This window comes from Vigna angularis, chromosome 1 (assembly GCF_016808095.1).
Source record: "Vigna angularis cultivar LongXiaoDou No.4 chromosome 1, ASM1680809v1, whole genome shotgun sequence".
In the NCBI taxonomy this organism is placed as follows: Eukaryota; Viridiplantae; Streptophyta; class Magnoliopsida; order Fabales; family Fabaceae; genus Vigna; species Vigna angularis.
In genome coordinates, this window is record NC_068970.1 from 54,718,151 (window position 1) to 54,735,434 (window position 17,284).

General features: G+C 33.1%; 3 protein-coding genes and 4 non-coding genes across 7 annotated transcripts; 5 read left to right on the forward strand and 2 right to left on the reverse strand.

Moving 5' to 3' along the window:
• The first annotated feature begins 1,767 nt into the window (after positions 1-1,767).
• LOC108345180 (60S ribosomal protein L32-1) lies at positions 1,768-3,958 on the forward strand. The gene is made up of 3 exons (XM_017583764.2): positions 1,768-1,927; positions 3,336-3,517; positions 3,634-3,958. The coding sequence occupies exons 1-3, from the start codon at positions 1,838-1,840 to the stop codon at positions 3,761-3,763; spliced, it is 402 nt and encodes a 133-aa protein (XP_017439253.1). The 5' UTR covers positions 1,768-1,837; the 3' UTR covers positions 3,764-3,958.
• LOC128195103 (small nucleolar RNA U31b) lies at positions 2,025-2,106 on the forward strand. Its single transcript, XR_008246676.1, has one exon. It is a non-coding gene; the product is annotated as a small nucleolar RNA U31b (small nucleolar RNA).
• Positions 2,439-2,517, forward strand: LOC128195104 (small nucleolar RNA U31b). Its single transcript, XR_008246677.1, has one exon. It is a non-coding gene; the product is annotated as a small nucleolar RNA U31b (small nucleolar RNA).
• Positions 2,704-2,781, forward strand: LOC128195066 (small nucleolar RNA Z195/SNORD33/SNORD32 family). Its single transcript, XR_008246640.1, has one exon. It is a non-coding gene; the product is annotated as a small nucleolar RNA Z195/SNORD33/SNORD32 family (small nucleolar RNA).
• Positions 3,118-3,201, forward strand: LOC128195067 (small nucleolar RNA Z196/R39/R59 family). The gene has a single exon (XR_008246641.1). It is a non-coding gene; the product is annotated as a small nucleolar RNA Z196/R39/R59 family (small nucleolar RNA).
• A 2,155-nt stretch (positions 3,959-6,113) lies between the features above and the next one.
• On the reverse strand, positions 6,114-8,237 carry LOC108345191 (uncharacterized). Its single transcript, XM_017583774.2, has one exon. It carries the CDS (start codon positions 8,035-8,037, stop codon positions 6,313-6,315), a length of 1,725 nt encoding a protein of 574 aa, XP_017439263.2. The 5' UTR covers positions 8,038-8,237; the 3' UTR covers positions 6,114-6,312.
• A 916-nt stretch (positions 8,238-9,153) lies between these two features.
• Positions 9,154-14,178, reverse strand: LOC108323795 (protochlorophyllide-dependent translocon component 52, chloroplastic). Its single transcript, XM_017556545.2, has 7 exons — positions 13,532-14,178; positions 13,033-13,220; positions 12,815-12,900; positions 12,563-12,726; positions 12,283-12,471; positions 11,021-11,208; positions 9,154-9,649 (listed from the first exon to the last, which is right to left on the reverse strand). The coding sequence occupies exons 1-7, from the start codon at positions 14,045-14,047 to the stop codon at positions 9,394-9,396; spliced, it is 1,587 nt and encodes a 528-aa protein (XP_017412034.1). The 5' UTR covers positions 14,048-14,178; the 3' UTR covers positions 9,154-9,393.
• Positions 14,179-17,284: the final 3,106 nt, after the last annotated feature.

Here is a 17,284-nt window from a genome sequence, read left to right on the forward strand (position 1 = left end):
CTCAACATATCAAATTTCACAATTCAATTAAATTCCACAAATCAACTACCATACCATAATGCAACCATCATTTTAGACTTGTCTACTAGTTAAAATTAATAATACTAACCTCCTTTACATGTTTGACGTTCGATAGGTACTATTAGCTCTAAAATCTCTCCCACAACTTCCAAATCTCTATTCGCTCCTACAAACCATAACAACTTGATCAGGACATACTCTTAGTACCACTGATCAACATAGAGTCTTAGAGAAGACTCATAGCTTAAATTAACAAAGAAATCAACCAGATGCAAACCACCTGATTTAAAGATAGGTTAGAAATCAACTTACTCTTTAACTTAAATTGACTGGCTAGTACTGAAGATATCGCTTTAAGGATCCCTCAAGCAATCTCTAATCTTCAGATAGATGGATAGGGAGTTAAAATTTATAGAGAGAAGACAGAAAAATTTTAAAGAAAGGAGTTTTAGAAAGATAAAACTTTTTAGATAATGAAACTCTTTAATAAAAAATTATATTTATACTTTTGATATTTTTAAATTAAAATAATGAAATATCATTATTTAAAACACTACCACATCTAATACTCAATGAGGGTCTATGTATGCATTACTAATAATTATTATTTTGATTTTATAATTTAAAACAAACAAATTCATATATAAATATTATCTTTTAATCTTGTTATTATTATTATTATTAATATTATTATTATTATTATTAGTATAATCTATCATTACTATTATTAATATTATTAATTGACATTTTTATAATTCATTACTTTAACATAATACAATTAATATTAAGATAATATTATTTATTTTTATTAACTTGTTATAAAAAATATATTTATAATTAATTATTTATTTTTATATTATCAAACCTTTTAGTTAAATACTAAATTCATAGCTATAAGTAATTATAATAATAATAATTAAATATAACTATATAAATAAATTCATATTTAAATATAATAAATATATTAAATATATTAATTTTGTTAATACAAATTAAAAAAACAAAACAAAAATAGAACGCGCATACGTATAGAGGGATTTAAGACTACTTTTCAATAAATCTATATTTATTTGGTCAGGAGATATGTTATCAGACTCCCTTTTCTCCCTTTTCTTTAATAAATTGAAAATTTTATTCAGCTAAAACACTTTCCTTAGTTTTGATGTTTATTGATAATAATATTATTTTATCATATGTTAATATCATTTCATACTGTGGAACTTGCTGTTAATGTAATATTGTTTGTGGCCGGGATTATTTAAAAAAAATGTATTTTTTTATAAGATAAATGTATTCTTTTTTAATATATTAAATTTCTAGTTAATAACTCTAAAATATTGAAGCACAAATAATAAATTAATATATTTTTACAAATTATAGCAAATTTCATAAAGATAAACAGATTATATATATATATATATATATATATATATATATTTGTATTGAAACTAGTAAAATGTATATAAAAAACTCCATCATTAATTTATTCAGCAACAACTTATAAACTAAGAAAGAACATTTGACTCCCACCATAAGTAATTAATGTGAGAACTACTACTACACTTTCTACAATCACTTAAGATCTCAAATTTCAAAACAGAGGAGGTGTTAATAGAAATTCTGGGAGTGAAAATAACAAGCTTTTATTGTTGGTTGGGTCATTGTTTAGCCCAATCCCATTCACACTTACCTGAATCCAAAAAAGCCCTAGAATAGAGGCATTCTGTTATGACTTCAAAACCCTAAAACGCTGAAGCGCTTATATATACGAACTCTATCTCCTAACTAAACCGCAACCAAAGCCAGTTCAGAGAAAATGGCCGTGCCTCTAATCTCGAAGAAGATCGTGAAGAAGAGAGTGAAGAGGTTCAAGAGGTCTCAGAGTGACCGCAAGATTTCCGTCAAGGTATACATTCTTTCTTTCCAACACTCTGTTTTTTCTGCGAAGTGGTTATTTTGATATCACACCGTGATTTGAATCGAATTGGTGTGTTATTTGTAAAGGATATGATGATAGTATTTTGTCGCCCCAGTCTTAATTTGCACCACAAGGTGTAAGATGGTGATTGACTTTATATCTGATCCTTCTACGTGGTTAGTACCGTTAATTTTTGTTTTTCTTGGTTTAAATTATTTTTAGTTTTCCTATTTTTTGTTTTTGGTTGTACTGATATATTGTTGCCATTCTCTATGATGTTTTATTTTAATAACCAATGGGATATGAGGATGCCTTTTGACACCCAGTCTTACCATATACTTTTATGAGTGGTGAGAGATCGACTATCTGATCCCATATTTATGAATTATAGTCTGTGTTTCGTAGTTGGATCTGATATTTTTAGTTTAGGTTTCAATAATGATTGTTTGATTACCTGTGATCGACAGCTTCTATCCTGGTTTTTTTATTTGTAAGCATGAGATTTGATGATAACTTGTTGACACCCAGTCTTACGTGCTCCTATGGCGCACCCTGGTGAAATATTACTTGTCTGATCTCCTAATTAAATGGCACACTAGATATATATCATTTTGCTTCTTTATTTTGATTTTGTAGTTTTATCACCTGAATTGTCCCAGCATTTTGTCGTTGTTCATCCTTGCTGTTTATTTTCTGGGCAAAAGTGTTAACTGTCCAATTTATTTTTCTCATGAAAGTATTCGCTTTTTTTCTCGTGAAATACAAAGAGATATGATGATGTTTATCCATCATTTCTGCAGTTAAAGTGATGATTAAAAACATGCACTACCATCTGATCTCTTACAATTTTCAGTTGTTATTTATTAATTTTTTTAGTTTTTTAAACAATTTTTTTTATTGCCCATGGTATCTGATGTCCAGAATTTTGACTTTGTCTCTTTGTAGCTGGACATTTCGTTTGCAGGGCGTATATAGAATTTTTACAGGCCTTGCGACACAGTTGGCTTCTTTTAATAGGCTTTCTGTTACTATTTTCCTGTTTACATTTTGAGTACGTTAAAACCGATTTTATAAACCCCTACTGATGTGTCTGTAGTTAGTAACCAATTTTTACTGTGCGCTTCATGCAAGAACCTATTGAGTATCTAATTAATAATTTACTCTAGAGTATTCTGAATTGCAATCGATGATGACATTTTCGTAAATTGCTGATTGTCTGTGATTATTACTATCAATATCACCATCTTTCGGCTGAGATTGCAAAAGCAATATTTTTTGAATGGACGTATTAACCGGACGTTAATTTGTTTTGCTCTTGTGGTGTGTAATGTTTGATAATTTTCGTTTTTTATATTTTGTAATGACGATTTTCCGTTCATAATATATTTTCTATCAGCCTAGCTGGCGTAGACCGAAGGGTATTGATTCTCGTGTTAGGAGAAAATTCAAAGGATGTGTTTTGATGCCAAACATTGGTTATGGGTCAGACAAGAGGACTCGTCACTATCTGCCTAACGGTTTCAAAAAATTTGTTGTTAGCAACGTGAAGGACTTGGAATTGCTCATGATGCACAACAGGTGTAGTACTTCATACGAATAGCTATTTTGAACTTCTAGGTTTTTTATGATTTCCTTATCGATCGGTTTTGGTGCTTTTCGTTTAATGTCTTGCTACGTATTCTTTTAATTTTCAGGACTTATTGTGCGGAGATTGCACACAATGTATCAACAAGGAAGAGGAAAGAAATAGTTGAGAGAGCTGCGCAGCTTGATGTTGTCGTGACAAATAAAACCGCCAGATTACGCAGCCAGGAGGATGAATAGTCACTTTCTCTCAGTGATTTGTATTGATACATGTGATATCGGATTTGGATACTGTTTTTAATTTGTTCTTTGAGTCAGTAATATGATGTACAATTAAATTATTTATTGGTAACGTGTTGATTATTTGCTTGTCTTAGTAAATTACACTAATTAGTGAATGAAAAATTAGTTTACAGCATGCTGATTTAATTTGTATATCAATGGTGTAACTTATTTTAACTTAGTCCTATTAAGGTAATGCACATTTCGAAGATTTGCAAGGCTCCACTACAGCCTGTGAATTCAAAGCATGTGCCAAAGCGAATGTCATTCTCTTTATATTTCAGATTCTCTTGGTTTCCATGTCTTGAGGATTTTGTGCAGGATGATAGACATTCTTGAATTATTCTTTTTGCTTACCTATGTAAGATATTATTTGTTGGTGAATTCTTTGTCTCTTTTTGATGTTTATGATTAAATGCTGTGCTTATGGACGGTCTTGTGCTGATTAGATATTACATCTGCACAAAACATCAAACCTAAGCTACACCTAATGCTACCACTGTTAATGTCTTTTTAATGTTTTCCAATTTGCATGGAATAACATTTTGACAATGGGGCAACAATTGTGTTTTAGTGAAAATCTAGTTATTGAGATACGGTGTTGGCGAGTTTCAAGACGATGTATCTTTGTGTGAGAACTGAGAAATAGATTCCGGATGAGGTCGCAATCAATGAATCTGTAAATGCCAATAATAAGATACTGCTGGTGAAGGATTTGTGACGTGTTTTATTATCCATGTCTAATTTTAAACCCTATACGAAACCGTTCTTAAGTTCTTTATTTCTAAGTGGCCGTGACTTGATGGAAAATATTCGTTTGCAAAAGATTTAGATGGTCGGAAGGTGGGTTCAGGAAGTTCAATGCGGAAACATATTGAGTTTGTAGACAAGCCTAACGCATTTCGGGCTAGGCTTATTATGCTAGGTATCGGTGATTATTTTGTTAGTTGTTCGTAGGAAAATGCTTTTGCGACTATAGTTGTAAGCATCAATAATTAATTAAGGTTGCTAAACGGTTGTTTCACGGAAGATCTTAATGTTTGAGAACATTCTGGCAATAAAACGGATCAAGTGCTGCAGTGCTTGTGTATATTGCATGTGCCGTGTTACTATGTTGTTTTAATTGACGTTTAACTCAAGCAGTTGATTTTTCATACTAAACGAAACATAATAACATTAGGCTTACAAGATGTACAAGTTTTGATCTTACACTGATGTGCAGGCAAACATTCTGGTGATACCTTGGATGTCCCACGATTCTGCTAGTTTAGAAACTAAGGGGAAGGACAGGGTCGCTAGGTCAGAAAGGGACCTAATACAAACACAAACGAAGATTAAGTACACAGGTACATGCAATGGGATCGTATTCTGAAGTGGCCTTACAGGAGGAAACTTGAACCAATTAGTGGTGGCAAAGATTTGGGTAGAGGTCAAACATAGTGTTTGACTTTTCTATATTACAGAAAATAAGACCTGTATATGCTCAAAACAGAAGTACACCCTTTTTCCTGGATATAATCAATCGTCTCACTTGTACATGTGTCATGTTTAAACAACACATTTTACGATTCACAACGCAGTGTATCAACATAAGGAAATAAAAAATGAAAAATCATGTAGAATTCAAACACATGCAAGAAGGTATAATTATTGATTCATTTCATTTTCTTTTACACGGCTTCTAGTGTAAAATCAGTAACAGTTTTGCCCGAAATACAAGATTATGGCAACTTTTGCTCAGTACTTCTGAACGATTTATGTTTCGGCAGAAAACACGAGGGCGTACCAATTTAGAGATGCCACACATCAGAAAGGGCAGAGTAATCTGTAATCTCAATAAAACAGACCTTCGAGGGGGGCGTAGACATGACACGTGTAAGTGAAGAAAGATTCATAAGTGATACAACCTATTGTTAATCTAGATTGCGTAAAAATGAAATTCATGCTAAAGTTGAATGAAATCAAATTAGTGCATTAGTTGGCCGTGGCACAGAAGTAAAGGTAGTATAGATAGATGGTGTCGGAATTAGGGTATAACATAGATCCTGTAAGGTCGAAAAGTTTGGTTGGAACATCATCGGGGTAATAATGTGTTTAAAGATGAAGTAAGCATCCGATGCATACATTTTCGTATTCACTATGACTTATGAAAAATTATAATGCAGAGCAACTACCAAATGCAAACATCAAATATCTTCCCGCAAAGAACCCTTATAAATTTTCAATACAGTGTGGTCATTCTAGAAACAGACATTCTGATGAGAAAAGAGAAGAAAAGAATAAGAATGATTTTAGCAGCTTGAGCCAATTTAAGGAAAGAGGAAAGAAATGGATTCTATAGTACAAGATCATGATAAACAACATAAATCAATACAATAAAAGAACGGGCAAGTACAACAATTAGCTCATATTCAACCCAATTGTATGAATCAGAAACTGAATCCAAAGCAAGGTCCGAGTGTACCATGTATTCTGAATAAGCATCAAAACCAGTAGTGGCAACCTGATCAGCATGTGTTGACCCCATCCTTGCAATCTTTAGTCAAATTATAGAATGTTTCCACACGTGTCTTTCCACGGTAAAAGACCTCTGTATCCACTGCAACTCTCATGTACCCATCAAACTCAACAGGCTTTCCATTGTTGAGAAGAGTCGTCTCGTTATACCATTCACTCGTGTTTCCCCACATTTCCTTATAATCATCAAGCAAATGGACCTTGTAATTTGACCTCAACTTGTCGAAGTAATTATAATAAGGCTCATTGGTGGCAACATACAAATGTCTCCAAGGTTGAACCATTCCTTTAAGCTTCTCAAGAAGAGCATCCGGCGACGTATCGTAATCCAAATGGGGCCACAGTTCCTTATTCTGAGCCTTTTCTCCCCGAACCACATGAACTGCATCAAAATCCCAGTCCAACCTTCCACTAATCTCCGTTACAATATTCATCAACCTCTTCGATTTCCACAAAGCATGCCATGGCCTCTGAATATACTTAGCAGCCTCACCTTCACAAACCCTGTACCAATAATTCTCAGGCTCAGGCGCATCAAACTGCCTCCATATAATCGTACTCTTGTCCTTCTTAAGCTGCATAGGAGTCATCTTGTGAGTGACAACCTTCCTAACAGGAATCCTCTTCTTCTTCAAATGGGTTTTATCCCACTTTTTCCAATCCCTCAAGAACTCACCTTCCTCAACAATCGAAGCTGTCTCCTTCAAATGTTCGAAATCGAAATAGTACCTAAAATCCTTCCCTTCCTCATCCTTGTTACTGGGATTATAACTAGAAGCCAAACAGACACTCAAATCCATAACAAAAGTCCTATTCAAATACATAGCTTCCCCCAACCCACACAAGAAACTCCACAAATAATGATTCATCCCCTTGCAATAATCCCCACCACGTGAATAATACAAATATTTCCCACTCCTAAAGTTACTCTCCGATCCCAAAGTCGGAATCGTGTCATTGATCTCATCATCGCGGGCGGAAACCCGCGGCGGCAGGGTCCTACCAGCCCTACCGGTTCCAGTCCTCGTAAAGTTCCGGCGAGCATTGGCCCCGGAGTGCCACCCACCGGCGTGCACCACCTTGTACCTGCAATCGTCGGCTACGCTGATCTTGAAGCGGCGAAAATCGCGATACTTGCGCCACGACCGCTCGCGCTTGTTCCGGAAGCGCCAGGAAACGTCGCACTCGCCGGTGGAGGAGCCGTTCACCGGCGGCTGATAGTCGAAGAAGGCAATGGACTTGAAGGCGCGGAGGTTAAACCTCTGAACAGCAATAAGGACGCGAGGATCGGAACAGTTTAGGGTTAAGTCACAGTCGGCGACAGAAGGAAGCGGCGGGGCTGTGGAGTTGGCGGTGGAATTTAGGATTTGCTGTTCTGTTTTCTCGATGACGGCTTCGGTTACAGGGGCGGCGGAAGGGGGCGGCGGGGGTAGGGGAGGGTCCTGGGGCGAGGGGGCGAGGTCCTCGCCAGTTTTGATGACGGAGGAGTCGATTTGGAAGGTGGCATTTTGAGATTGGGTGAAGAGGTTGGTTAGGGCTGGGGTGGACTGGAGCCATGGGTCTGGTGGTTGGTAGGTTATGGCTATGACAGTGAAGATTAGAACGGAGAAGACGAAGACGGAGAAACAAAGGTTGCTTATGAGTTTTATGATGTTTTGTGCAATGGGTTCGGTTCTGCCATTGCTGCTACTGGTGGTGGAGTTGGAGTCCTTCATTTTTAGAATTTGAGATCTGAATCTGAGAAAGAGAGGAATGTAGGGTTGGAGAAAGAGGTTAGTGGAGACGGTGATGATGATAGCGACGGTGGATCTGAATCTGGTGACCCGTCATTCAGTGGTGTGAGTGTACTGTAACTTCTTCACTCTTCCGTTTCCGTTTACTTGTTTCCTTTTGCTAACCCGTTATAAATAACTAACCATTGTTTATTAAATCATATTGTTCAAAGCTTTTATCAACCCTGTCTACAAAATTAATTCTTCACAATTATTAAATATTTCTTACATTTGTTTCACAAAATTTGTTTTTAAAAAGTATATATTTGATCTCTAATGTATCAAAAAAAATATTTGTATTATATGTATCTTGTTTTTAATTAATTTTTTAACGAATCAAAATGGATTAAATATTTTTTATCCGATTAAATACATAAGCATTTGTTCGCCATTCCAAGAAGAAACACCGCTACTAATGAGTGTCAGTTATTATTAGTTAATATTCATTATTACCAGTCTCCCAGTTTTAAATTACTTGATACTTAAGTTAACATACAATGATAAGGAATATCTTGATATATTTATTTATTTATTATTATAACTATAACAAAATCACCATTTTTACTAAAATTTTCCTACATGAATTCTCACCGAGTAATAAGAATTGTATCAGGAGTTAATTATTTCTGATTTTGCAAAGTAAATAAGTATATTTAAAAAACACCTCTTATTTTTACTTTTACAATAAAAAATCTAAATACATAAATTTCTAAGTGACAAATGGTTTAAAATATAAATATACTTTATTACAACCAGCACATTTTAAGTAAAATTGTCATGATTTGATTAAATAGTATTTTTTTATATTTGAAACATTCAGAACGTTATTTTAGATTTTGACTAATTTAACTCCAAGTCAGCTAATTTATTTAAGGAAACAGTTATATATAGGTGAATTCATTCTATATTATTCTAAATTTTTAATGTAGTCATATGTTCAAAATTCAAATTTAAAACTTTTAATTAAAATGAAATAATCTTGCAATCTCTTGTCAAATCGAGTAATATTGTATTAATTCACAGTCTGAAGAAACACGACGATGAGGAGACCACAAAGGATAGATAAAGGAATATCTGCTTAAGTTTGAAACTTGAACATCTCTTCATTACATTCTTAGTTTCACTTCATCTTCTTTCTATTTGGAAGCAACCCAACACAACATTACACTTTTAACACAGATCTGTTCCTTTTTTAGCAGTTGAGAATATTTGGCTTCATTCTTGTGGAGCTTTGCTATGGTATGGTATGGTATGGGTATACAAATACAAATATGCTTGAAGAACTACGGAAAACATATATCAGCGGAATGCGTGGTCGTAATCATGATAGCGGAAGATTTTGTATATGAAGTGAGCCAACCAGCGAGACAATGCAAATGATAGTACTGCTAATACAACCAATGAGTTTCTTGTTACCACTGACATTGTACCTTGCTTCATGGTTGCCACAATCCCAATTGAAGCAACAGATATAATTTGCAGCATTACTTCAATCACATTCAGGCTTTTGTATGCAGAATTGCAGCTCTTGCAGTTCACAACATGGGACCAGTACCTGTTCAAATTAAATTGTAACCAACAAGCATTCCAAAAGTACCTCCCCCACCCAAAAACAAGCATTCCAAAAGTTGTTTATGATAAAAAGCACAAGAGAAAGAAGGGAATCAACTAGTTGTATTCTTTATTAAAAGGAATCACCAAAGATAGTGTGGGTTGAAGCTGTAAATACATCTGTATTCATTCAAAGTAGGCTTCCTACTTGAATTTGGAGAATCAAACTCCTTTTGTGGCCTGGTTTGATTTTAAACTTTCTTTTAGTTTTTGAAAAGCATGTGGTTGCCTGTGCTACTCACGTATATGGATCTTAAGTGTGATAAGCTTGACAAAAGGGACCGGAAAAAGTGCTTATAAATTAGTGATGTGAATTTCATGGAAGATGAAAGCTGATGCTGGAGTGATTCAGAATAATCAAAGTATTGCAATTGAGTTTGAAGAAACAATAGATCATTCGCATGTTTGTGGCACAAGGTTACTTTTTTGTATCTACCAAAGAAGAAATAAAACAATGTGTAACATAGCTGTGGGTGAACCAGCCAGTTTTGAATAAGCTGTTATGAGGGAGAAATAGCTGAAATGCAGGAGGAGCTGTCCATGATTTAGAGAAATCAGACATGAGAGCTGGTTTCAAGATCACAAGATAGAGATGTCATTGGGTTGAAATGGGTGTTTAGAACAAATTTCAACCCTGGTGCCTTTATAAACAGGCACCAAGCAAGATTGGTGGTGACAGACTATTCTTAAACATTTGGAACTGACTACTCTAATACCTTTGCTCTAGTGGCAAGACATGACACTTAAAGGCAAGTAATTACCACTGTAGCACAAAACGGGTGGCAAGAGTTCCATATGCACGTCTAATCTGCCTTAAAGGCTTTTTGCAAGAAGAGATCTATGTTGAGCAACCAGAAAGTTCCGTGATCAAAGGCCAAAAATACAAGTTCTACTTGCTAAGAAAAAGCCTTATATATCAAGCCCCAAGGGTGTGGTACAACATTATTATTGATCATCTGCTGCAATTGGGTTTTGAAACAAGCCTATCTAAAGCTACATTTATGTCAGAGCACACTTTCATATTACGTTTCTTTTTTGCTACTTTGTTACATTTCTTTATCTCTAACTAAAAAACTAAGAGATCTATAACAAATTTACCCTTTTAAAGGTGTCAACTTGTAAATAATTCCACACATCGAAGGACTAATCTGTATAGACTTTTTCATGGACAAAGCAACTGAAGTTGCCACATCCAGTGACCAAATGGTATACCAACTCGTTATAATTCTTCCCTTAAAACATATTGAAGGAAGAAGCAAATCTATTTGAAATATACTAAATTGAAACTTCCATGTTCAAATGCATATATGAGTACCTGTCCAAAAGCTGTTCTCTAGGAGGTGTTGAAGGAAGAGCTCCAGTATATTTTCCTCTCCATTCAACCTGACCACCTGCGTACTTCTTTAACCACTTTCTGTAACCAATAACAAGGGCATCTGACTTTGTTGGAACAAAACAGGCTTTTTGCCAATTGTTTGGACCAATATCCATTATTTTATGTTCCTATCAAAAGAATTCAAGAACCAAATATGAGGAGTCAAACTAAACTAGATATTTTTTTTTATGTAGCACCAAAACTAAGAAAATAAAACAGCCAAGAAAAGAATAAAGACAGGTACCCCATTTTGGTTACATGAGGTAGCAACTGGCTGTTCATATTAGCTTTTTCAACATTGTTAAGTAAAATTATTAACCCTTTTAAGAGATATTCAATCTTAACAGTTGAAGCAAATGTGGAATTATAAATCTGCAGATTGCATTAAAGAGTTATTTCGCACTAGACAAAATCCTCCATCAGTTCGACCAACAGAAAATTAATTTAGTGCCGAAAAGTCCATATCTTCACCAAGGCTTAGAAAAGTTAGTTTGAGACTATTCAAGTTAGAAGAACATAAATTTCATCAAAAACTAAAATTTCTGATACTGACTGAAACATGGGTGATCAATCTGTCACAGTTAAAGAAATTAACAAAGAATCAATTACAAATACTGAGAAAAGAGATTTCATACATTAATAACCTGACCACAAATTCAATGATAAAGTTAAGATGTCAGCTACTATGTATAACAAGCATTTGTATTAAAAATATCATCTACTAATATTTTGATCAAATTTTTTGTTGCAAATGTCGACGAAAGTTAATAAACACATACGCAAGCTAAATAAACTAATCCATTGAAAAAGTTATATTTACTGAATTTTAGATTGCTAATATGTAATAGTAACTACTAATACGTTTCTTTTATTGTTTTAATGGGCAAAAGAGGAGATGTAAACCATAGGATTCGAGTAGGATGAATAAAATGGAAGAGTACCTCGAGTGTTATCAATGACAAAAGAAGCACTACTCAAACTTCATGGAAATTTATGTGTATAAATAAGATTTCCAACAAAACATTATAACATTGTTTAGTTCATGTAACAAATTCTACCTGGTGAAATAAGTTGTTGCAGCTCTATGTGATTACTTTGTTTGGTATAATATAACTTATAATAATTTGAAGGGGAAAAAGCAGAGACTAATGGAACTGATTAGTTAACCGGATAAATAGTTTATAAATTATGATAGGAATTACCTCAACATGGAGGAGATATAAATCTGAATCTAGAATCAGGTTTTGTCCTATATGAAATATCCATCGTGGTACAATTTTGTCCATCCACTTTCCAAAGTTTCTTGGGAAGCACCATATCAATCTACTTTTACCAGGACTAACCGGAACACAGATAAAGATTAAAGCCATTTTCTTCTGAGCTGATGGTTTCTGCATAAAGTTTAACACACATCATGCAACAGTTAAAGAAACTGCATATTTACTGTTCTTGATCAAAAGATAGATGTACTCAACATGTTACCTGAGTTTCACCAGATGAGGAAGGTTTATCTGGAGTATATGCATAAAAAATGCATGGTGAAATAAATTTGCTTTTGCTCCAACCCTGATCTGCTATAAAACCATTGATATCTAAATTTTCAACAAGCAATTCAAGTGGCCTGCCCCCTTCTCTATCAGCTTTCACTGTCAATAAGCTCTACATATGTAATTGTCCTATATATAGTAAACTGAAATTTACTCAAGTGAAGAAAGATATATCTTACATGCCTACCTTTTGGTTCTGCAGTACGCATTAGTCCATAGTGTGCATATGGAACATGTGCAGGGTCCATAAGATTTTCTGTCAGTACTTCATACCTGGAATTGCATAATCATTTTGTAAGAAAGATACACAGAGAAGGGAATAAGGTTGTTATTTATGTCCATTAGCAATCAGAAGGAAAAAAAATAGAAGGGGTTCATGTAAAGAAAGTGAGACACATATCATACCCGTAAGGAATGTCTCTGTTTCCCATTAATTTAGTAAAAGATGGATCATCTATTTCTGGTATGTATGGGGGCTTTTTTCTTGTAAGAATATCTTTATATTGAGGATCAGTATTGGGCCAAAACCACAAGATATCATTCTGCACCGAACTTGGGTAAGAAGCTACACATGCTTTTTTGGACGTATGAATCTGCACAATTTCTCAGAAGATCAACATAACTCAGAAGGCACTACTCATGTTCCACGAATCAACATAATATGGTCACACCTTCAATGTTTTGCGTTTCAAAACATGAAATTGTGACAAGCTAAAATTAACCACCAGGAAAAGAGTAAATGGTGCATGCAAATCAGAATCTTTTGATTGCAAAAGGGGCTGAAGAGTAAACATTTTCTAGTATGTTCTGGATACGTAGGAAAGGAAACATAAAAATGCACTGAATTTAGAAGCAATAGTACAACGACATTCATCAACTACAATTTATGATGAAGATCAATTACCGGAGGGCCATCAGGTGGTGCCTGAGGAATGAACTTGCATTCTCCTTTGCCATTGAAACACCAGCCGTGGTACACACACTGCAGTCTGCCCCATTGATCAATCCTTCCCTCAGACAAGGGTGCTAATCTGTGAGGACAAGCATCATCTTGAACCTGCCAAGCACCCTCATTTCTATCCCACCACACAACCACATCAATGCCCAACACCCTCTTCCCATGAGGTTTCCTCTTGTCCAGGTCACAAATTGGCATCAAAGGGTACCACTGAGAGTACCAATCAAACTTTTCTGCTTGCCCTTCAAATTCTGGCTCAGCCTCAGGCTGGTTGCTGGATTCTGTCAATGGAGGGGGCGACAAGGCAGTGAAAAGCTTGGATTTTGAAATTCCCCCAGAAACCAAAGAAATATGTGAATTCACATGGTTGCTGAAGAATATCGATTTCTTAAATGAGGTTAGTCTTTCTGGTGCTGTTGGGATGTGAAGTGTGCCAACAGAAAAAGCACACACAGCTTCCATGTTCCTTTCTGCAAACAAGGAACAAGAGTACAAGAAGAGATGAAAGTAGCTAGGTAATACACGATGGACATTCAAAACTAGAGGCTCTCATGTTCTATGATCATTTTATGTGATGATGAAATTTTAGGCTCGTTCCAATTAGAAGTCCATGTGTTGCCAGTTGTCACCATCAACCAAGTGATGTTGGCTTTATTGAACTTCAGGTAGCTCTGTAAAATACACCTTATCACTTTGTGGCATTTGATGAAAGATGAAAAGCCACGTGGATGATGAAGAGCTTTGAATGGACAAGAACAAACGAAAGACAAGAATCACTCACCTGCATCGTTAAAACGTAAAGTTCATCTGTGTAACTTTCAAAGGTGTCTGTTATTAGTTACAGTTAGTTGGCATTTAAGTTAACATACAATGATAAAGAATGTCTTAATTTTATTTATTTATTTATTTATTATAATTATAGTAAAAAGTGTCGCCTAGTATTATGAATTGTACCAATAATTATGTCTTCTGATTTTGCAAAGTAAATAAGTATTTTAAAAACACACTTTTTATTTTTAAAATAAAATATCTTAAATGAATAAAATTCTAAGTAAGTGGAAAATAATTTGAAACAGAACAAAAAATATATGATACTTTGTTACAATCAATATCCTATAAATAAAATTTTGAATGATTTAATTGAACAGTATTTTTATTTTATAACTTTTGAAGGTTATTTTAAACTTTGACTAATTTAATTCAAGCAAGTAAATTTATCTAAAGAGACCAAATATTTGAATGAATTCATTACCTATTATTTCTTTATCGAGTACATCCTTCTAAAACTTAATGTAATTGTATATTTAAAGCTTGAATTTAAGATTTTTAGTTAAACTCAAACAATTTTGTGTCACTTAACTGATAGTGCATTATGTATATTATCATTACTAATTAATAATGTTATATTCAATATTAAACTGGAACACAGCTTTTGAGTTAATAAAATGGACTAAAACTAGGTGACATTTCATATTCAAAATTATTTGAAAAACATGGAAGGATTATTTCCATTTCAAATTGTCAGAATTTTAAGGAGTTTTGAAAATATAAAAGATATAAGAGATATATGTTGTATGGAACAATTTGTAATTTTATTTTATTTATGTACTCTCTATATATAAAGAGCTAAATGTAATATAATATCAAACATTAAATATTTATAATATCTCAATTTTAAATTTTTAAATCGAAATAATAACTAATTTCTAAAATCGAAAGATATTTTAAAGTTTGAATATTTTCTAAAAATTAATTTAAATTAAAAAATATATTAAGAAAATATTCTTAACACTGTTTAATATATATTTATTTGGATTTCAAGTCTTCAAATGTGATTTTTTCTCTTGATATTTTCAACTTTTACTTGTAATTTTTCTTTTTCTTTTTCTTTTATAGAATCACATATTTATTCAATTTGACAATTTTTTTATTGTATTTTATCTTTTATATATTATCTTTTTTTTGTCAATTGTGAATTTCATGATAATGACACGTGGTCTTTATTTATTTATTTTATTTAGATATCAAATTTTTTTTAAGAGATATTCATTTTCTTCTTTTTTTCTAATTTTCATCCTTCTTTTATATTTTCTTCATTTGTAACCAATTTTTCTATCATTAAATTCAAAGTAAATCTTGTTTTTCATATAAACTTTAAATACTTATAGGTTATTAGCATATTTGATCACATACAATTTTATTTTTAAATGAGGTCTTATAACATTTTTCTAATATTTGAGCAATACTTAACGAATTATGAGTAATCTCAAAAACATATGAGACATAATAATTAATTTGATACATGAATGCATTTTAATTGAAATTGTTCTTGTACATTTCACAACAAGTTGTTCTCTATTCCTAATTTTTACTTTGGAAATATTTATTTTGTTGAGTTATTTGGAAATTTCTCGATCATGATTCATATGATTTGTACAACAATTATCTATAATCCGACCTTGTTGATTATAATACATGATGTTACAAGGAGTACTTTTTTCTTTAATTTATATTTTACAATCTTGACATGTTCTTGGATATCTTGGGATTTGCATATCTTTCTCACATGTCGTAATTAACCATATTTGTGGCATTTTACACTTGACCTCAACTAACACTTGTTGGGTTGGTGATTTTTTTTTGTAATAAGGATAAGATGTAAAAACTCGTGTTGTTGTATTTATTTCTTTTGTTGTTCTTAATTGTGAGAGCATCCTCTTCAATATGAAATAAAACATCTTCAACCATTTTCTCTCATTAAACTTCGTTGCTCTTAATCTTGTAATGTATCACTTTGTCAAATTAATTGTAAACAAATCTTGTGTGTTTTGTAGTGAAGTAATAGATGTTTGATATCTTTCTAACACCATCATCACCAAAATTTTCTAAACGAGTTTGGAATATGGAAACTTTTTTCCTAATAATTTTGTCTTGTTAAATATTATGATATTAGCCAATGTCAAATCGTACAAGTAATAAAGTAAAAAATCCAAATATTGTTTTTCAACATATTTGTGCGTCACTTGGCAACTCTTATAATTTACATTTAATTAGACAACAAAGTTTACAAAAACACCAAAAAACTCTTTTGGTATTCTTATCACACAATTGGTGTGCAACAAAAATTTAACATAGAGTATTTACCATTATTAAAACTATATTTCATTTACTTCATTCTCATCATTTTTAAACATCTTAATTCTAATTTCATGTCAAAATTAATTTACAAGAATAATCATTTCTAGTTACTTTGAGATATTGTCAACTCATCAAGTTTCAATTTCTTGAATCCTTAATAAACAATTATGCATTATGTTTTATCCTTAACAAGACCTCTTCCAATGTTCTTGGTAGTTGATCGATGCTTTAATGGTGTCTCCCATTCGCTTCTCCACCTCTAATTTCATGACTCATCTTTCTCCTCGACCTAAAAGGGGCAAAATATCCTGAATGAAGATGAAAACTCGAGGAGAAATGAGAGTTTTCCAGCATCCTAAATAACCTCCAAGAATCTCTTTCCATTACCTTAGATGATTTTTAGTCGTGACGTGAAAGATGCATTTTTGATATGCATCTATTTAATAATTCCTACAAGGCACAAGTTGTTAGGCTAATAGGCCAAACAAGATTTGGACTTGAAATTTGTACTTAAATAAATTGCAATTAATACTCCTTAGTATATTCTTCAATCCTTAGAGA